At 39.5% G+C, this 22603-nt stretch overlaps 1 protein-coding gene across 1 annotated transcript; it reads right to left on the bottom strand.

Annotated features, from left to right (window-relative positions):
• Positions 1 to 19731: 19731 nt before the first annotated feature.
• Positions 19732 to 21747, bottom strand: LOC101787990 (paired-like homeodomain transcription factor LEUTX). The gene is made up of 2 exons (XM_005002581.1): positions 21619 to 21747; positions 19732 to 20112 (listed from the first exon to the last, which is right to left on the bottom strand). The coding sequence occupies exons 1-2, from the start codon at positions 21745 to 21747 to the stop codon at positions 19732 to 19734; spliced, it is 510 nt and encodes a 169-aa protein (XP_005002638.1).
• Positions 21748 to 22603: the final 856 nt, after the last annotated feature.

Raw genomic sequence — 22603 nt, 5'->3', positions numbered from 1 at the left:
GAACCTCATCCTGTCTCCATCTCTCTTTTCTCTTGTCCTGCCCCCATCCCCGATCCCTTCTCCAGGTTGAGACCCATAGATTGGTCTGCAGGCCGGATCAAGTGGCGACCACGAAGGGACCCCACCTGGCACGAGGGATAACGACGCGGGACCGTTCACAGGAGTAAAGCGCTGGCCAGCGTGACTGATTCAAGGACTTCGTTCCTGTGATCCGTGCAGACGGCCACCTTACGTCTCGCCTGAATCACGGTAGGTGAACGGCATTAGCATGGGCAAGCACTCAGTGAGCACGAATTGTTCGTGACTGGCCTCAGGGAGGCACTCAAGACTAGAGAGATTAAGGTTATAAGACAAAGATTTGATAAAGTAGTTTCAGTTTATACATTCAGTGTGTCCATGGTTCCCCGGAGAGGGTACCATTAATTTAAACAGGTGGAATAGAGTAGGAGATGCTCTTAAAGACTATTATGAAGTTATTGGTCCAAAAAAGGTTCCTGTAACTGCTTTTTCATATTGGATTTTAATCTCTGAGCTGGTGATACAACCTCAGGCAGATCCCAGGTCGCAGAGACGCTCGCCCAGGGTGAGGCTGCATTATCTGCCTTCTGCAATTGTACTCCACCCAGCTTATCTAAGGCTCCCAGCCCTCCTGGCTCTGTGGTCCTTGATATCCTGGAGCCTTTTCAAGATGGCGACATGCCGCCACTCCCTTTGTCTGGAGGCCACGAGGGTACTCAAAATGGCGCCGCCTCCATACTGGCTCTGGTGGTTAAAAAAAGGGGGGGGGGCTGGGGATTTAGCTCAGTGGAATAAGCGCCTGCCTTGCAAACAGGCAGTCGTGCGTTCCATCCCCGGTACTGTTAAAAAAAAAAAATGGGGCCTGGGGATTTAGCTCAGCTGCATAAGCACCTGCCTTGTAAGCGTGCAGTCATGAGTTCGATCTCTGGTACCGATAAAAAAAAAAAAAAAAAAAAAAAAAAAAAAAAAAAACGGTGATTAGATGATGCAGAAGAAATTCATTCTAAAACCAAGTCAAGAAAACAACTGGGTAGGATCATGCTGAAAGGAGATAATATTACTCTGCTGCAAAGTGTCTCCAACTAGAAATGATCAATGAATTAAGACAGCAGTGAGAAGCAATAGCAGGCAATTAAGGTAAATGTCAATTATAGTGTGTACCCATATAAAAAAGGCAGCTGATTAAGTGGTTTGCCTTGGGAGTATTTGTAAAATATTTCTTCATATTGTTTTGTCTACCCTTACGTTTTTACTGGGAGCAATAAATGTAGGGTTGTTTTTATTTAAAAAGACAAAAAAAAAATTGGCGTTGCCACGCTCCCTTCTCCGTACCGCCCTATCTACCCTGGAAATGGGAGCTTATCCATTCTTACAAGTCGAGATTTAAAAAAAAAAAAATGGGAGCTTAGTCACTGGAAAGACCAAGAGGTGATTTGGACTTGGATAGGATCAGGAAGTCCATGGTTTGCGCCCACACCCTGTTGGTTCTTTCCAGGGCTCCAATGTCCCAAACAAAGTCATTTTTACCTTTGTCCTGCAGCAACCGGGGGCAGATCATATTGTAATTCCCTGGGAGAATATTTTTGTGCTTATTGGGGCTGTGAAACAGCTGCAACAGGGTGGCAACCCGCCTTCCCCGATAAACACCTTAAACTGACATGGGGGCCGCCGGGGTGCAGCCTAGGTGATTACCCACTGGCCAATCCAAGATCCTGTCAGGTCCTAAACGTCACTGTCACCATTCCTGAGGACCCAGGTTGGCTGACAGGACGCACCTGGGGACTGTGAGTTTATGAGTCAGGTAAAGACAGGGGAAGTCTTATTCTCATAAAAAAGGTTCCCCTACAGACTTCATTTGTGCCCATAGGCCCAAACTCTGCTCTAAAGTCAAAATATTATCCAAATCCAAAATACAATCAGCCCACTACAGATCCTGTTACTACTGTTCAAATAACCACAGTAAGTCCCTCAGCCATAACAGTTTCTCAAGCTCCGCTACACCAGACAGATCATGTACCTGCCCCTCAATATTCACATTCTAACCTATTCAGTTTGATTAAAGGGGCATACATGGCTTTAAATCATACCCGACCTGATCTCACCCAATCATGTTGGTTATGCTTGGCTGCTCCTCCCCCATATTATGAAGGAAAGGCCCTCAATTTAACCTTTATCAGTTCTTCTAGCTCACCTGCCTGTGACTGGGACAATCACCACAAGCTGACTCTCCCTGACGTCTCAGGTGGAGGAACTTGTCTTGGGGATTCCAGCCATCCACCAGCACTGGCAGCACAACTCTGTGTCCAGCTTCATTCCAAATTCAAGCCAAATAATTACCTCATTCCACCCCCAGGAACGTCTTGGGCCTGCAATTTTGGCCTCTCACCCTGTATAGCAACTGCTGTTTTTAACAAGTCTGCAGATTTTTGTGTTCTTGTACAGGTTCTTCCTCGCATAACCTTCCACCCAGGAGACTACTACCTCCAGGCATCGCAGATCAGCTATATATCTAAGAGAGAACCTGCGGCGCTCACCTTAGCTGTGTTACTAGGATTAGGAGTAGCAACGGGAATAAGGACAGGGACCACGGCTCTAGTGTTGGGAAATAAACATCTAGCTCAATTACAGGCAGCAGTGGATCAGGATTTAAAAGAAATAGAAGCATCTGTGACAGCTCTACAGGTGTCCCTGATGTCTCTATCTGAGGTAGTCCTGCAAAATAGAAGAGGACTAGACCTCCTATTTATGAAGGAGGGTGGCTTATGTACAGCCCTCAAGGAAGAGTGTTATTTTTATGCTGACCACTCGGGAGTAGTCAAAGAATCCATGAGTTTACTGAGAGAGCGCCTTAAAGAGAGAGAAAAGGAGCGCATCGGAGCAACCACCTTCTCCTCCATGTGGGGGGGTCTCTTCCCTTACATTGCCCCCCTCTTGGGAGCCCTAGCTGCCTTGCTGTTGCTGCTTACTGTAGGACCTTGTATTTTTCAGAGGATCATGACACTCATTAATAATGTTAATAACAAGGTTGACACATTTATGGCAAAGCCCATTCAGGTATATTACCATCGGCTGGAAATGGCAAAACAACAAACTTATCGGGAAAAAACACCCACCGACAGCCCACATGATGCTGTGGCCCAGATGCCCTGAGGCACTGGATAGGCAGTCAGAGACGGGCAACTAGGACACATATGTAATGCCAATCGGCCACCTAAGACAGGTCCAGGATCAACAGCTGTCCTGCAGGCCCATGACGGGTAAGGCTCGATTGGGTTCATATGAGGAGTCCTTGACCCAAGACAGGCACTGTCCTCCCAGGGCCTGCCATGTTCCAAAAAATATATATGATAATAAGGGAGGAGATGTAGGGAGCAGCTTTGAATAGCTGCTGCTGCCCTGCCCCTCCTGCCTGAGGGCATTTTGTGTGTCAGCCTACATTTCCCATGATCCTCTCCTGCTTATGTCATATATCCAGATGTGATGATGACCTATCAGATAACACTCTGTGCCCTCTTCCTACCCTTGGCCCGCCCCCCACCCTATATAAGTGGTAGCCATTTTGAAAATAAACGAGACTCGATTGGAACTTCATCCTGTCTCCATCTCTTCTCTTGTCCTGCCCCCATCCCCATCCCCTCTCCAGGTTGAGACCCATAGATTGGTCCGCAGGCCAGATCACCTACTAATACAGAAAAAGTCTTAGCTGTGTGCAGAATTTTATTAAGGGAAATTATTCCTAGATATGACCTGGCCTTCAGTATAGGCAGTGACAGTGAGCCATTATTTGTAGCAGAAATAACTCACAAACTAGCTAAGGAATTGAAAATCAAGTGGAAATTCCATACTGCACATCAGCCTTAGAGTTTGAGTAAAGTGGAGCCAATGAATAGAACCCTGTAGTTAATAATTACAAAATATTATCATAAAACACTGATGCCATGGATGGTCTTGTTACCTATAGCTTTCCTGAGTGGTAAATCTTCACCAGGACTTACAGGATACACGGCATTTGACACCTTAGTTGGGAGGCCACCAGCATTAATTAAAGAACTCCAAGGGAATTTACACTACTTGGGAACTCTGACCTTGTGAGTGCAGTTTATTTAGTTAGGGAGAATTTTCCCCTAGATACATAACAGTATAGCAACAAGATCACATATACACCTTGATATGTGTACACATACATGCAATCCACATGATATGGTTTGTGTCAAAGGTTGGAAGAAGGACCCCTTAACCCCAATTTGGAGGAGCCCCAATTTAATCATTTTCACAGCTCCCATGGCAGTCAAGGTAGCAGAGATCCAGTCCTGGATTCATCACTCCACAATCAAGTGAGCACACCATGACGATTGCTGGAAGGCCTTCTCTGCTGAGCCAAATCCCTCAAAGGCTCCCTTGAGGAGACAGCACATGCAAAGCCTTGCTGCTGCCACACCAGAAGCTGGCAGGTCACTGCATGGCTGAAGACTGAATAGACATCAAGCGCAGGAGACCTGTACTAATTGACTAATGCTTCGTTACCCTGGTTGGGGTTTGATTCCCTTTCTCACTGATTTTGTTGCTTGCCACAGGACTCTGGGTTGTGTCCCCTGAAAGCAGGAAGGTTTCACACAGAATCACCTTCTTTTTCTTCTGTATTCATGTGACAGTTTTACTGGGAACCTTGTTCTGTGGGAGGGATGTGTTTTAAGAGAAAAAACAAGAAAAGAACAACAAAAAGCAAAAGAGACAAATAAACAGCAACAACAAAATACTAAAAAAAAAGTATAGGTTTACAGAATATGATATGATTTTGATAATGGTTGTAATACTGCCTATATACCTTCAAAAGGGTTGCTTAGATTATGAGATTAGACAAGTAAACTTGAACTAATCATATGATCATTAACTGTTCTTTTCCAAGAATTAATACAAATAATATAGTCTTTTTTAACTATCTTATGTAGACATATACATATATGTATAAATTCATGTCTTTTTCCTTTCCCCTTGCCTCTTTACTCCTTTCCCCACCCAAGTTTCTTTGTCTCTTTGAGAAGTTTCTAATTGTTACATGGTATTTAATGTAGGTTTGATTCTATATACTCTTTCAGTTTCTTACACTAGACAGGTAATATGGTATTTACACATGTGAGTTTGATTTATTTCACTTATAAGTATGACCTCAAGTTGCATCCATTTACTTACAAAAGTCTTCATGCAATCATCCTTTACAGCCTAGTAGTACTGCATTGTACAAAAATACCATGTCTTTTTTTTTAATCCATTCCTTGAGTGGTAGGCACTTGGGTTGTTACCAGAAATTCACTATTACAAATTGTGCTGCTATAAACATGGGTACACATACATCACTGTGGTATGATGTTTTCAGTTATTCTGAGAAAATGCCCAAAAAAAGCAGGATGTCTGGGTCAAATGGAATCTCTAATCCTAGCTTTTTGAAAAATCTCCACATTGAATTCTACAGTGGTTGCACTAGTCTACACTCCCACCAACAGTGCAGGAGAGTTCCTTTTTCCCCACAGCCTCTCCAGCATTTGTTCTTGGCAGTTTTCCTTATCCTGGCCATTTTTTCTGGAGTGAGATGGAATCTCAGTGTGGTCTTAATTTGCATTTCTCTAATGACCAATGATGATGAACATTTTTTCATGTATTTATTTGCCATTTGTATTTCTTCATCTGAGAACTGTGTATTCCTCTCAGGTGCCCATTTTTGGATTGGGTCTTTGGATTCTGAGGATCTGATTTTTTTTAATTCTTTATATATTTTAGACAGAAGTCCTTTGTCTGAGGGACAGTTCACTAAGATTTTCTCCCAATTTGTGGGTTTTCTTTTCACTATGCTGGAGATTTCTTTGGATATTCAGAAACTATTTAATAGGACATGATTCCTGTTATTGATTCTATGAAGTATTTTGCGTGTGCTCTGATTCTTGTTCATGAATTCTCTACCTACACCTATGTCTTCAAGATTTCTACCTACTTTGTCTTCCAACAGATTCAGTGTTTGTTTTTTAATATTTAGATCTTTGTTCCATTTAGGCTTTAGTTTAGTAAATGGTGATAGGCATGGGTCCGGTTTTAGTTTTTGGCATATAGAGAGTCAAATTTTCCAGCAGCATTTATTAAAGAGGCTCTTTCTTCCATGTTTGGCTCCTTTATCAAAGATAAGGTGGCTGAGTGTGTTTGTAGTTGTAGTTGTATCTTCTAACCTATTCCATTGATCTTCAGGTCTGTTTTTATTACAGCAGCATGCTGATTTGATTATAGTAGCTTTGTAGTACAACTTCAAGTCAGGGATTGTGATGCCTCCTGCCTTGCCTTTGTGCTTAGAATTGCCTAGAATTACCTTTGCTATTCTAGGTCTCTTCTGGTTCCAGATGAATTTTAGAAGTGATTTCTCTAGATCTGGTGAATATGCTATTGGTATTTTGACTGGGATTGCATTAAATCTGTATAACAATTTTGGGAGAATGGCCATTTCACAATGTTTGTTCTTCTTATCCATGAACAAGAAATGTCTTTCGAGCACACAGCACTGGGAAGTGTCATCTAGCCAGCGCACTTCAGAAGAATTGTAACCAACAAAGAAAGAAACTGGGGCCTCCTGGAAGAAGCAAAAAAGATGGGAAGAGGAAGCAACCACAAAAAGTCCCCAGGTCCCAACCCGAGAACATTGACCCAGGACAGGTAACTACAAAGGAGAATGAGAACAGCAAACATGCAATATCAGACACAGCAGCAGTGGACATAAAGAGATATATTCAGGACCTCATAGACGAGTTCAAAAGTGAAATATTTAGCCAAATAAAGCAAGATATAAGAAAATTAATAAAAGAGATACTAAGCACCCATCAAGCAAACACAGATGGAAGAAAAGAAGAACTCAAAGGAGAGAATCATTTGATGAAGAATATTTTAAAAATACAGAATGCATGAAGCAGATTCAAAGAGATCACCAGGAAATTTAAAACTCTATGGAAAGATGGCAAATCAGCTTGAAAGAAACTAAGGATAGATTATCCAAACTGGAGGACAATTTTGCAATGTGGGACTATCTGTTTTTTAAAAAATAACAAGGAAACAAGCAGTAACAATAAAAAGGCTAAAAGATGAAGAAGCTGGTGTACAAACAAAGAAACTACAAAGGTTATTCACAGAAATAATTAAGGAAAACTTCCCAAACATAGGAAAAGGAAATGATATTCTGATATATGAGGCATACAGAACTCCAGCCACCTATAACCAAAACAGAGCCACACTCAGGCATATAATAATCAAGATCCTAGAAATTCAATATAAGAACAGAGTATTAAAAACAGTTAGAGACAAGAAACAGATAATCTATAGAGGAAGGCCCATTAGAATAACAGCAGACTTCTCGACACAAACCATCAAGTCAAGAAGAGCCTGGAGCAAAATATTCCAAGCCCTGAAAGAAAATAACCTCCATCACAGATTGATATACCCTGCTAAACTGTCTCTAGAAATTAATGGAGAAACAAGATGCTTCCAAGACAAAGAGGAACTTGGAAAATTCACAACCACCAATCCAACTCTACAAAGAATACTCCATGGCATTCTAGAGGGAGAGAAAAGTACTAGGATTCCAGGAACAGTGGCAGAAAGGCCTCAATGAATGGAGCAGAAAACAGAATGAAGGAGATAAGCAAACAACGGATGGCAAAAAAGAGCACAACAGAAATGAGGCAGAGAAGATTTTATTCAAAACTGATATGATTGATAGTATCAAGTCTGAGAGTATAGGCAACTACACTGAAGATGACAAGACTCTACGATACACATTCTGGTTTGATAACTGCTGGTTTTTGAAGTTCTATACTATATACAAAGTTGTGTTTTTATTAATACTGTTATGTACTGATATATTCAATTATACTGTGTCTGATGATATAGCCAATTCTATTAGAGATAACAAGAAACAACACAGGAACCATGGTAGAACTCTTTGTACAATGGTCTTATATATTTATTTCATTTCATGTGTTTATAGGAATATGTTTTGTTTTGCCTTGCTTTGTTTTGTTTCTCCCTCTAATATAGAAAGGATAGAAATACATGTTAAGACTCATGCATGTGTAGAATCTATAAACAGTTTATTATGAGAACTGATCATATGACACATGATGAAATGAACAGATACTTTGCAGAAAAAGAAACACTAAAATACCCAGTGCTGATCCTGGAGTGCCATAATGTGAAACCCAGTAATAGTATTATTCTTTGTTCAGAGTGATATTAGCCTGCTTGAGTTTATTCAATCTCAACATAATTGAAAATATGGATAATTGCATGTATGTTTAAGTGTATAGAATTGATAACCATATTTCTAAGTTTTTGCTAGATAGTTGAACAGAACTGTTTGCAGTCTCGCTGTCTGAATTCCTACTTTACATGTTCCATTTTTGTATCTTGATCAACTATTTGTAAAATGACAATATATAAACATCAACTAGTGATTTCTTACTGTTTATTTTTTTCTCTGAAAGTATGTATTACTTCTACCTATTTTATGTTTTGTTTAGTCTTTCTTTAAATAAAATTTTAATAAAATGAAATGTCTTTCCATTTTCTGAAGTCCTCTGCAATTTGTTTTTTCAGAGTATTATAATTTCCCCTGAATAGATCTTTTACTTCTTTTGTTAGCTTGATTCCTAAGTGTTTCATTTTTTTTAGGTGCTATTGTGAAGGGTGTGACTTCTCTTATTTCTCTCTCAGTGATTTTGTTGTTAGTGTAAAGGAATATTACTGATTTTTGAGTGTTGACTCTATCTGGCTACATTACCAAAATTATTTGTTATACCTAGAAATCTTTCAATGGGGTTTTGGGATCTTCTAGGTAGAGTATCATGTCATCTGCAAATAAGGATAATTGAACTTTTTCTTTTCTTATCCTTACCCCTTTTACTTCTCTCTGTTGTCTAATTGTTCTGGCTAGTCTTTCCGGTACTATATTGAATAGGAGCAGTGATAAGGGACATCCTTGTCTTGTTCCTGATTTTAGGGTAAAGTTTTTCAGTTTTTGGCCACTTACTATGATGCTGGCTGTTGGTTTGTCATAAATGACTTTTATCATATTGAGGTAAATACCATCTATTCTAATATTCTGTAAGGGTCTTATCATGAATAAGTGCTGGATCTTATCAAAAGCTTTTTCTGCATCTATAGAAATGACCATGTTGTTATTTTTGGCTCTATTGATATGGTGGATTAAATTTATTGATTTGTTTATGTTGAACCATCCCTGTATTCCTGGGCTGATTCCCACTTGGTTGTGGTGTATAATATGCTTGATGATTTGCCAATATTTTGTTGAGAAATTTTGCAGCTATGTTCATTAGGGAGATTGGCCCATAGTCCTCTTTTTTGGTTGGGTCTTTGTCAGATTTGGGTATTAGAGTAATAGTTGCTTCCAGAAATAAGTTTAGGAGAATTACTTACCTTTTAAATTCATTGAAGAGTTTGAAGAGTGTCAGCATTAAATCTTCTTAGAATTTCTTGTAGAATTCTGCACTGAATCTGTCTGCACCTGGGCTTTTCTTTGTTGGTAAGGATTTAATGACATTTTCAATTTCATTAATTGAAATTGGGTCATTCAGCAGTTTTACATATTCTTGACCCAGCTTTGGTAATTCATATGTTTCTAGGAATCTGCCCATTTCTTCTGTGTTATCAAGCCAATGAAAATGGAGGTTTTCAAAATAAGTACTGATAATCTTCTATGTTTCAACGGGGCCTGTAGTGATTGAACCCTTTTCATTTCTTATTGAATGAATTTCAGCTTTTTCTTTCCTTTTTTAATAAGGTTAACTAGGGGCTTATCAATTTTATTTATTCTTTCAAAGAACCAACTCCTTGATTTATTGATTCTTTGTATTGTTTTCCTAGTCTGTATTGCATTGATTTCTGCTTAGATATTTATAAATTCCTCCCTTCTTTTGGCTTTGTGCTTGACATGCTCTCCTTTTTCTAGATATTTGAGGTGTAGCATCAGGTTGTTTACTTGTATTCATTCTGTTTTCCTAATGTGGGAATTCACTGAAATAAATTTTCCTCTGAGGACTGCTTCCTTTGTCTCACAAGTTCCGGTAAGTCGTATTTGTATTTTGTTTGCTAGTAGATATAAGTTTTTAAATTTTTTTTATTTTAAAGAGATTAACACACAAGAGAACAGAACAAGGCAAATCAGAACAGAACAATGTAAGCAACACAGTACTTCACCAGAAGACAACCCAATGTTAATACTAGCTACCATAATGTCTCTTTCTTTTAAATAGTTGGGCCTACCCTCACATACAATAGTATCAAACATAACAAAATAGCATAAACCATGCAAGAGAATGAAAGTATTATAGGGCATTCAGAACCAAATAACCAAAAATGAACAATGGCTACTATATTCTCTCATTTTCCATAGAAAATTTGTTCATAATATCGCACATAATAAAATCCAATAAGATACAACATGATAGAACCAGTGGAAACAGAAGAACAAAACCATGGTATGACTTCAAAGCAAGATGATATTAAATCAGCAATGGCTGTCAAAATGTCTTGTTTTCCTCAAAATAGCTGTTCATACCATCACACATAATAAAATCAAACAAAACAGAATAAAACCATTCCAGCTAATGAGTGAAAACATTATAAGTCTTCAAAGCAAGGTAATGGGGAATCATGATTACCATAAAATCTTATGTACTCTCATCATTTCTTACAGTAGGGAAACTATATGGTATTTGTACATGTGAGATTGATTTATTTCACTTATGAGTGTGGTCTCAAGTGGCACCCATTTATTTATAAATATCTCAATGTGATCATTTTTATAGCTGAGTAGTACTCCATCATATAAAAATACCACAACTTTTTTATCCATTCCTCAGTTGATGGACACTTAGGTTGTTTCCAAGATCTGGCTATTACAAATTGTGCTGCTATGAACATAGGTGAGCATGTATCACTGTTGTATGATGCTTTCAGTTCTTCTGGGAATATGCCTAGAAGTGGAATAGCTGGAATAAATGGGACTTCCAATCCCAGCTTTTTGAGAAATCTCCAGACTGCCCTCCACAATGGTTGTACCAGTCTACACTCCCACCAACAGTGCAGGAGAGTTCCTTTTTCCTCACAGCCTCTCCAGCATTTGTTGTTGGTAGTTTTCTTGATCTTGGCCATTCTTTCTGAAGTGAGATGGAATCTCAGTGTTCTTTCCACTTACATTTCTCTAATGAGTAATGATGATGAACATTCTTCATGTATTTATTTCCCATTTGTATTTCTTTATCTGAGAAGTGCGTATTCATCCCAGATGCCCATTTCTGGATTGGGTCCTTGAGTTTCAGAGATCTGATTTTATTTAATTTTTGATATGTTTTAGAGAGAAGTGCTTTGTCTGAGGGATGGTTCACTAAGATATTTTACCAGTTTTGGGTTTTCTTCTCATTATACTGGAGATTTCTTTTGACACACAGAAACATTTTAATAAGAGGTGATCCCAGTTATTGATTTTGGGAACTATTTCCCATGTGGTTTGATTCCTGTTCATGAATTCTCCACCTACCCTTATGTATTCACGATTTTACCAACTTTATATTCCAAAAGATTTATTGTTTCTGTTTTAATATTCAGATCTTTGATCCATTCAGATTTTAGTTTAGTACATGGTGATAGGCATGGGTCTGGTTTTAGTTTTTGGCATATGGAGAGCCATTTTTCCAGCACCATTTATTAAAGAGACTGTCGTTCTTCCAGTGAACGTTGGGCCCCTTTATCAAATGTAAGGTGGCTGAGTGTGTTTGTAGTTGTGGTTGCATTTTCTAATCTATTCCAGTGATCTTCAGATCTGTTTTATTCCAGTACCATGTTGATTTTATTATAGTTGCTTTGTAGCATAACTTCAAGTCAGGGTTTGTGATGCCTCCTGCTTTGCCTTTGCTGCTTAGAACTGTCTTTTCTATTCTAGGTCTCTTCTGGTTCCAGATGAATTTTAGGAGTGATTTCTCTGTGAGGTATGTCCAACATACCTCTATGAGGTATGTTGATGGTATTTTCATTGAGATTGCACTGAATCTGTATAACAGTTTTGGGAGAATGGCCATCTTCACAATATTTATTGTTCTGATCCATGAACAAGGGATATCTTTCCATTTTCTGAGATCCTCTTTGTTTTCTTTTCAGGGCATTATAATTTTCCCTGTATAGATCATTTACATCTTTTATAAGATTAATTCCTAAATATTTCACTTTTTGGTTGCTAATGTGAAGGGTGTGGCTTCTCTTATTTCTTTCTCTGTGACTTTGTTGTTAGTGTATAGGAATGCTATTGATTTTTTTTAACATTAATAGGTATCACAGTATATTTTGTTATGTTTATAATAGTTGTTCTCTCAATCATGTATATCAAAATGAGATGAAATATAGAACACTACAGAACTTATCAAAACAGAATATTGAATAGAGCAATACCATTAATCAGAAAAAAGCAAAACAGTAATAAAAATATTTGCCTTCAAAGAAATGGTAGAAGGAAGTCCCCCTTATTTGCTATGGTGAACCTCCCAGGAGATGCCCAGATTTCTGGTTCCCATTTGCTAATGGGCGGGGGGGGGGGGATCAGGGAAGTGGGATATTAGACTCTAATGCTATTGATTTTTGAGTATTGATATTGTATCCAGCTACATTGCTGAATTTATTTATTGTATCTAGGTGTCTTTCAATTGAATTTTAGGGTTTTCTATGTAGATTATTTTGTCATCTGCAAATAATGATAATTTAACTTTCTCTTTTGCTGTCTTTACCCCTTTTATTTCTCTCTCTTGTCTAATTGCTCTGGCTAGTATTTCCAGTACTGTATTAAATAGGAACAGTTATATATATATATATATATATATATATATATATATATATATATAAAACTGCAATATATAACAGTTATATATATATAGGAATATATATAGGAACAGTGATAAGGGACATCCTTGTCTTGTGCCTGATTTTAAGATAAAGGCCTTCCATTTTTTGGCCATTTAGTATGATACTGGCTGTTGGTTTGTCATAATTGGCCTTTGTCATATTGAGATAAAGACCATCTATTCCAAAATTTTCTGTAAGTTTATCACGAATGAGTATTGGACCTTATCAAAAGCTATAGAAATGATCATGTGATTCTTACTTTTGGCTCTATTGATATGGTGAATTACATTTATGTTGATACATTTTACATATGTTAATATGATTTACATATGTTGATATCTGCATGCCTGGGATGAATCCCACTTGGTCCTGGTGTATAGTTTTGATGATTAGTTGCATCCTATTTGTCAGTATTTTATTGAGGATTTTTGAATCTATGTTCATTAGGGAGATTGGCCTGTAGTTCTCTTTTTAGTTGGGTCTTTCTCAGGTTTTTTTACTGGAGTAATATTTGCTTCCAGGAATGACTTAGGAAGGATTGCTTCTCTTTTGATTTCATTGAAGAGGTTGAGGAGTGTCAGCATTAAGTCTTTTTGTATTTCTTTTAGAATTCTGTAGTGAACGCATCTTCTTTGTAGGTAAGGACTGAATTACATTTTCAATTTCATTAATAGAAATTGAGTTATTCAGCAGTTTTACATCTTCTTGACCTAGCTTTGGTACTTCATATGTTTCTAGGAATCTATTTCTTCTGTGTTATCAAACCTATGAGAGTAGAGGTTTTCAAAACAGGTATTGATGATCTTCTGTATTTCTACAGAGTCTGTAATGATTTCACCTTTTTAATTCCTTATTGCATGAATTTGAGCTTTTTCTTGGCTAAGTGCTTATCAATTTTATTTATTCTTTCAAAGAACCAACTCTGTGATTCATTGATTCTTTGGATTGTTTTCTTAGTCTCTATTGCATTGATTTCTGCTCTGATTTTTATAATTTCCTCACTTCTTTTGGCTTTGGCCTTAGCTTGCTCTTCTTTTGCTAGATGTTTGAGGTGTAGCGTCAGGTTATTTATTTGTATTAATTCTTTTTTCCTGATGTAGGAACTCAGTGCAATAAATTTTCCTCTGAGGACTGTTTTCATTGCACCCCACTGATTCCAGTAAGTTGTATTTGTCTTTTTGTTTGCTTGTAGGTATTGTTCAATTTCTTCTTTAATTACCCCTATGACCTACTGATTGCTCCAGAGTGTATTATTCAATTTCCATGTGTTTGTGGGGTTTTGCAGTTTCTTTTATCATTAATTTGTAGTTTCATGGCACGATGATCTGATAACATGAATAGAATTATTTCAACTCTTTTGCACTTACTTAAATATGTTCTGTGGGTTACTCTATGGTCTGTTTTTGAGAACGTCCCATGTACTGCTGAGAACAGTGTATATTTTGATGTTGTTGGATGGAACACTCTGTATACGTCTATCAAGTCCATTTGTTGACAGGTGTAATTCAGTTCTGCTATTTATTTGCTGATTTTCTGTCTGGTTGACCTGTCCCTTGGTGTCAATAGTGTGTTAAGGCCTCCTGTTATAATTGTGTTATTGCTCATTTGGCTTTTCATTTTGTTTAATACTTGCTTTGCATAGCTGGGTGCTCTAGAATTTGGTGCATATATATTTAAGATTGTATCTCTTTCTCTTGAATTTTTTCCCTAACAAGTATGTAATGACCTTCCTTACCTCTTCAGATCATTCTTGGTTTGAAGTTTACATTGTCTGCAAACAGAATAGCTATGTGTACTTTATTTTGGGTTCCTGTTGCATGAAGTATTGTTTACCATCATTTGACTTTCAGTCTGTGAGTTTCCTTTTGGGTTAGATGGGTTTCTTGTAGACAGAATATGGTTGGATGGTTTTTCTTGATCCATTGTGCCAGTCTGTTTCTTTTAATTGATGAATTGAGACCATTTACATTAATTTTTATAACTGTTATATAGTGCTTTATTTCTGACATGTTAATCTTTCTGCTGTTGCATCTTTATCTTTCCATTCTGTTTAATTGTCTGCTTTGCTTAGTGGTTTTTTCCTCTGTGTATCTAAACTGTCTTTCAGTATTCTTTGCAGGGTGGCTTGGTGATCATGAAGTTCTTCATCTGTTCTTTGTCATGGAAGTATCTTATTTCTCCATCAATTTTGAAGGACAGTTTTGCATGGTACATCAGTCTAAGTTGGAAATTGTTTTCCTTTAGAATCTGAAATACTTTGCTCCATGCTCTTCTTGACTTCATTGTTTGTTTCGAGAAGTCTGCTGTAATTCTGATAGGTTTTCCTTTATAGGTGAGCTGCCTTGTCTCTCTAACTGACTTAAATATTCTATTCTTATGCAGAATTTCTGGGATGGTTATTATTATATGTCTGGGTGTAGTTTATTTTGGTTATGGCCATTTGGGGTTCTATAAGCGTCACTACTCCTAATGTCAGTTTCCATTCTCATGTTTGGGAAATTTTCAGCTATTACTTCTGTAAACAGCCTATTGATATCTTTGGTGTTGTCCTCTTCTTTTTCATTTATCCCTATCAGTCTTATGTTGTTTTTCTTTGCATCATCTTGCAGCTGTTGAATTATTATTTCCTGATTCCTTGTTATTTTTAAAAGATCTTTCCTTTCATGTTCATCAGCTGCAATCTTGTCTTTGAGGTCTTAAATTGTATCTTTGCTTTCATTTTGGCAGATTTGACAACTTTCAATGGAATTTTTGATTTCCTGCATATCCCTTTGACTCTGCTTCATGTGTTCTGTTTGTTTCTTATATTATTCATCCAGGGATCTATCTTTTTGCATTGTTCCTCTAATTTTTTAACTTTGTCTTCTTTAGATGTGTTCAGCATCTCTTTCATCACTTTTGTCATTTCTTCTTTTACCCAGAAGATTATTTCTAATTTGAATTCCTTTAAGGCTTCCCTGAGTTGTTTATTTCAGTTGCTATTATTTCAGGTATTTCAAGTGTATGGCATATATTTTCTTCTGCATCCATGTCTCCTAGGCTTGCTTGGGTTGTGCTGGAAGTTTGAGATTGCAGTTTGCTCTTTTGTTTTGTCATTTTCCTATATTTCTGGATTTCAAGCAATGTTTCAAAGCTTCCTCTGTGGGCTGGGAGTCAGCTGGCCCCCTTTTGGCTCCCAGGGCAGACCACAGGCAACTAGTAGGCACTTGGAGGCTGCTGGGCATGACCAGGTAGGCCGATGGGGACCTCCTTTGCATCCTCTTGGGATTTTGGGTGCCGGGCATGGTCTTACTGCCTGGGAGCAACCTTCTAAAGCTTCCCTGTGCACTGGGATTCAACTCTCACATGTTTGGGTCTCGGGACTGAATTCAGTCCCCTGTTAGCTGCTTGGAGTTGCATGGCTCAGTTAGGACTGCGGGGGCCTCCTATTCATCCTCTGGTGATTTAGAACACTGGGCGAGGTCTTACTGGCTAGAAGCAATTTTCTAAATCTTCCCTGTGCCCTGGGATTCAACTTGGGCACATTTGGCTCTCAGGACTTAATTTAGGCTCCTGCTAGCCACTTGAAGATCGAGATATTGTTTTAAAGGTGAAAGATGAGTTCTTAAGTCTGACTCTCATCTTCCCACAAGAGAAAGGATATAATGTGAAGTAAACACTTTGGGATATCAAGCCAACATGTGCCTCTCTGGAGTGTGTCCCTCTGGTCACACTATGTCAGCTTTGCACAGCGATAAAAATTTCCTGAGATAATCAAGCTCCAAGTAAGGAATATATATTTTGGATCATAGTTTTAGATGTTTCATTTTATCAGTAATGACCCTCTTTCTTTGGGTCTGTGGCAGCAAAGCATGATGATCAATACACAATGGATCACAGCTGGTACTTGAGTTCTTCAAGGAGGGAAGCAGGAAGAAAGAGAGAGAAGACAGAGAGAGAGACACAGCGAGACAGAGACTGAGAGACAGAGACAGAGAGAGACAGAGAGAGAAAACAGAATCCTCATAATTTCCCTGAAGGGCACAAACTGAATAACCTAAAATCTCCCAATAGATCCAAAGGGACACAGGTGTCCCTTTTTCAGTTTATGTTTGTGTGCCTATGTTTTTTGTTTTGGTTGAGATGGGGTCTTGCTAAGTAGTACAGGCTGGTCTTGAAACCACTCTGTACCAAGCAAAGAATAGAATAAATTCAGTAAAGTTTTAGGATACAAAATCAATATGTAAACATCCAGTTGTATTTTTTATTTTTACTTTGAAGAGAATAAAACCAAATGAGAAAAAACAAAATGTGGTTAGTCAAAACAAAAGTATAGACATAGTACATAATTTTAAAACCACAATACAATGTTACCTACAATGGTTACCATGAGGTCTCTTGTAATCTTCAATAGAATTCCCCATGTTATCAGGCACAATAAAATTGAACATAGCAGCACAGAACAAAATTAATAAAAACAAAACATTGCAGACATTTTAGGACTTCAAAAGAATATCATAGTCAAACCAGAATTGGTATCATAGTGAATCTTATTGTCTTCACAGTAGTTGCCTATACCCTCAGACTTGTTACTATCAAAAGTAACTTGTTGGTCATTATTTAAGTTACTCTCATAGGAGACATAGCTTAGCTGTCAGCTGTGGTGCTCCTAGCCCTCCCCTGCCTTGGCTGTACCATAGGCCACTGCTAAGAAACCAGACATCATCAAAGAGGTCAGGCAGGGGTCTAGGCTGTCAATAACACTCTCCCATCTCAGTAAACTTGATGACCACAGCCAGTTCTCCTAAAGAGTTTCTGGCTTCAGTTATCACACTTTTCAGATACCTGGCTACTATTGATTAAGTGACTGCATCTCCCAATATTCCAAGGAACTGCCCCAATGATAACTGTGAGTTTCCTGGATGGCCACTCTGATAGCTCTGCATTTGAATTAAGTATTAGAAGAACTGAATTTTGACCAATCATCAAGGTACAGTTTGCATCAAATGAGCAGGTTCAAAATTGGACCAATCACAGGCTCAAATTCAGAGCAATCAGCAGGCTTGGCTTTGTACCAATCACAAGCCTTCTGACACTACCTGGGCAGCATTCTCCTTGCAATTTCTCAGTGGTATAGAAGGGCTCCCTGTTGGGCTATTGACCCTTCATGCTACCGCCTAGCTCCTGTTCAAATAAAGCATCAGTCTGGTGAGCCTGTAAATCCTCTCATCATTGATTTCTCTAGAATTGTGGTTAAAATAGGGCTTCAGAAGGTTCTGTAAATCTACTTGTGATTCTGGTACTGAGTAATGTGGACCAAGTGGCTGTTTTAAAATAAGCAACAGACACTCGGACCTTGGATTATGAAGAGCTCCAGAGACCTGCAACCAAAGAATACTGATAGAGTCAGTCACCGAAAGTGTTAAATGCTTTTGGCATCAACTTGAAGCAGCCAGTGGTATCCTGGTCTAGAGCTGGGCACCGAAAGCTAAGGGCCACTGGTGCTCAATCCCTGGAGTGGCTAGCAGAGCTGCACTTTGCTGATTTGTGGTTTCAGTAGGAACTGAGCAAAAGAACCTTCACCTGATTGGCAATAGCAATGCTTGGGTCCCATTTATAAGCAACAACTGGCTCTGTGGTCTAGAGACTCACACACTCCTATTCCCTACTGCTCCAAGAGTGGGGATAGAGATGCAGAAGAAGGGGCACTAAGTGCATGGACAGACGCCTTCCATGGGGTAGGACTGGACTCATTTGTCTGTAGGTGTGTGTGTTTGAGACAGAATCTCTGGGCAGTTCAGGCTGGCCTTGGGCTCACTTTGTAGCCTAGGCTGGTCTCCAACTTGCAACGATGCCCCTGCATCAGCCTCCCAAGTGCTAGGATTACAGGAGTGAACCACTATGCCTTGCTTGGACCCATTTTTTAAAAAGAGAGTTGAACCAGGGAAGAAGCTTGCAAAAGTGCCAGACTTTTTCCTAGGTCTCTGCCATCACTAGGGTGCCCGCTCACTTAACTGCTTAATCAGTCTAGGGAGGAAAGCAACTATGTAGAGCAATGGGAAGTACACTGGCAAGCCCCTTCTGTAGATAAAATGGAAGGTTTGAATTTCAGATACTTCCGTACCCGATCATTGTAGACAGGAGCCTTATAAGTGTTTGAGCACCCAGTTAAACTACCATGTTATTCTACGGTCCAGGCAGATTCATGTTTGCCTTATGTCTTCCACTGCTAGAGATAGGAAGTTGAAGAGACAAACCAGAGAAAACCGGAAGGAGGATGCAGCATGTACTTTGTTCCTCTCTCCTAGAGAGAGCGAGGGGCTGGGGATTCCGTAGCAGCTGTATGGCAGTAGGATGAGGGTGGCTTGGTTCCAATGCGAGCTGAGGGTTTCCCACCTTTCCATGTGACTATTTTCTCAGACAATCTAGGTGTGGAATTCTCTAGAACTGTTTGTGATGCAATCTAGAGAGAACCCAGACATGTTTTATTCAGTGCACTTAGGGTGAGGGAGAATCAGAAATCTAAATTTCCCCATGCTGCTGATTTTCTTCCCATGAGGAGTGTACAGGGTACTGAAATTATCGGAGGGGGAATTCAAAGCAAAGAGAGAACAGAAAACAATGACAGGGAAATGGCTACTTTTATTTTTATTTCCTCCTATGAAATAACAAGTCCTCAAAGCTCTGCTGCATACAGATGGAAATCAGTTGGTAGCTGTCCTTGAAAATGTGGGCTTGTGTCCAAAGCTGTGGGTGTCATGAGTCACTCTGCCCATCAGCGCCATGCTCACTGCTTCATTGCAGGCAGCCTGGGGGGAGGTATATATCTAGACTGCTGGGATCATCTTCCCCAGGCAGATAATACAGTTCTACAAGTTTATCTGTGTCCAAATTGGCAAAATCCTCCACATACTGACCCTGAATGTTGTCACACTGAGTGTCAAATGATGAACCAAACACAGAGGTTCCTTCTCTTCTGGTGATTTCACTCTCCAAGAGCTCCAGTGGGTCATGGATATGGTCATTTGAAGTCACAGAAATTGGTGAAGGACTTGTAACAGGATTTTGTGGGGCCTCCTGCTCTAAAGAGGGCTGTGTGGAAGTTCCCGGTGATGAAGCTAGCTTCACTTTTAGCTGATTTTTCTTCCATTCCATACGCTGGTTCTTAAACCAGTGCTACAGGGAAGAGAGTAGCAGGTCAATAAATGAGAATGAATCCAAAGTTTTACTTTCATGTTCCTTAGGAGGTGAGGTTTTTGGGTCAGAAAGGTGATCTTCAATTGCTTTAGACTGATCTGAACAGGGGAAGTTCTTTGTATCCTGTGCTGCTCTGGGTCCCAGAAGGTAAAGTGGGGACTGGGTTTTACTGGCAATGGGTAGAGGAGGAAGGGGCACTCAAGCTCTAAACCAAGAAAGGTTAAATAAAGGGGGCTGGGTGTTGTTCTATATTAGTGGTTGCTCAAAGGTTTCCAAGAAAACATTGCAAAGCCTGAGAGCAAGGAATGGGAATGTAGCTTGGATCCATGCAGGGATTGTGCCCTGAATATCTTGAGAATGTGTTGGAATAGATCTGAAGGACTGTGAATGTTCTGACTGAGCAGTGTCTAGATATCTACCTGCTGTGTTTTGGGTAAATACTCACAGGGTGGGTTTTTGTCTTCTATGTAATGGTATGGAGAGGAGGTACACTTTAAGAGGTAGAACCTGGTAAGAAGTAATTTGGCTTCAGAACTAGGCCTTTGGGAGTGATTAATACCCAGCTCCAGAAAGTGGATTAGGTCTTGCAGCACTAGGATGATTACAAGAGTGGGCTGCTGGCAGACTTCAGCCCTTCCAGGGGGAGAACCACCAGTGTCTTCTGAGATCCACACCATGCTGGAACTTAGGATGCTGGGAAACCAAGCAACCAGCCTGCCTCCCTGCCAAGCAATAGTGAACTTACTGGTGCACGGCCTAGATTCAAACATCCCACTTCCTCTACTCTCCTTCCCCTGTCACCCTGTTAGCAAATGGGAACCAGAAATTTGAGCATCTCTTGGGAGGTTGACCATGGCCAATAAGGGGTATTTCCTTCTACCACCTCTTTGAAGGCAAATATTGTTATTACTGTTTTGCTTTATTCTGATTAATGGTACTGCTCCATTCAATATTCTGTTTTGATAAGTTACATAATGTTCGGTATTTCATTTGATTTTGATATACGTGATGGGAAGAACAACTATTGTAAAGATAACGAAATATACTGTGATATCTATTACTGTTATCCCGGTAACCTGCAGTGAAGCTCTGTACCAACTGCACTACACAGTCTCAGTTAGCTTTATTCTGTCTTGTTCTGTTGTATTTTAATAATTTCAAAATAAATAAAAAAAGAAAAAAAAAAAAGAGTGGGCTGCTAATATGGGACCAAACCCAAACAGCAGGATCCAAGATGCAGACTCAAAGGGTCTTATGCATTGCTGTGGGCCAAGATGTAAATCTGACTCTTGTATTGATTACTCTTGGAAGACAAGTCTTTTGGGTGAGCCTCAGTCTGCCTCAAAAAGTGATCATGGGTGAGGTGAAAATCTGTCATGTTTCACCTCTGTACAGACACACTGCACTTGGCCATGCATGAGACTTGCGTTTGTGTGTCACTTCCTGGGTCAGGTGTACCACCTACAGACACACTCAGGTACCTACCTTTATCACTGATTCACTGAAATTCAGTTTGGCAGCTAATTCTTTTGTAACGTCGTGCCCTGGATGCTTGTTCTTCTCAAAGGCACTCAGCAGTACTAAGTGTTGGGAAGGGGTAAATTCAGTTCGCATCTTGTGAGTGTATTGTATGTTTTCTGCAGAGGGAATAGACAAAGACTTTTTTTTGTTGTTGTTGTTGAAACAAGTTATGCTTTTTTATTTTAAAGATAGTAAAATATAACAAAACAAAACAGAACAAAGCCAATCAAAACAAAGTAGCAAAATTTGTACAGAACTTCAAAGCAGGATTCTAGAAAACAACAATGGCTGCCATAGTATATCTTTTTTTTTTTGGAATAGACAAAGACTTGCATGAAAGCAATATCCAGATAGAAAGGACAAAAGCATGTGTTAAAATAATACCCAAAAGTGGACTTCCAGGAGAACATGGCGGACAGATAGCAGCAGCTACAGAGGCTCTCTGAAAGACCCAGCTTAGAATTCAGGAAGGGTGCAGAGTAAGGAATGATAAGCAAGTGGAGATATGCCCTGCTGACCCAAGAATGAACTGGGCTGAGAGAAACCAACTGGGAATGCAATCCTGGTGCTATAACAGGAACAGAAAAGCCTCAGTGTGGAAGCTGGAGCCCGTGCCATTGGAAGCCATGATTTGGGTTTCCCGCCACCACCGCTGCATCTACATCCGCTAGGCAGGGAGAGAGACAAGCGAAAGCTCTGAGAACGGGAATTGGTGAACAGAGTTGAAAGCAGGACAGGCGGGGAGCTGTGCATTGATCTGCAGTGAGTGAGAGAAACTGGGACTCTTCCACAGTCTAGGAGACTCCAACACAGGACATTCTGGGACCGGGCAGACTTGCGGGAACAGGGCGCTGCAGTGACTTCAGTCACGTCTCCCCCTCTCAAGCAGGATTAGTGAGCAGTGCCTAGCCTACGTGACGCTGCTGGCTGAGACCCAGTAGGCTAGCAC

This window comes from Cavia porcellus, unplaced genomic scaffold (genome assembly GCF_034190915.1).
Source record: "Cavia porcellus strain 051 isolate PalLab524CR breed Dunkin Hartley unplaced genomic scaffold, mCavPor4.1 scaffold_7, whole genome shotgun sequence".
NCBI lineage: Eukaryota > Metazoa > Chordata > Mammalia > Rodentia > Caviidae > Cavia > Cavia porcellus.
The sequence above is the reverse complement of the archived record's forward strand: the minus strand, read 5'-3'. Positions and strand labels throughout refer to the sequence as shown.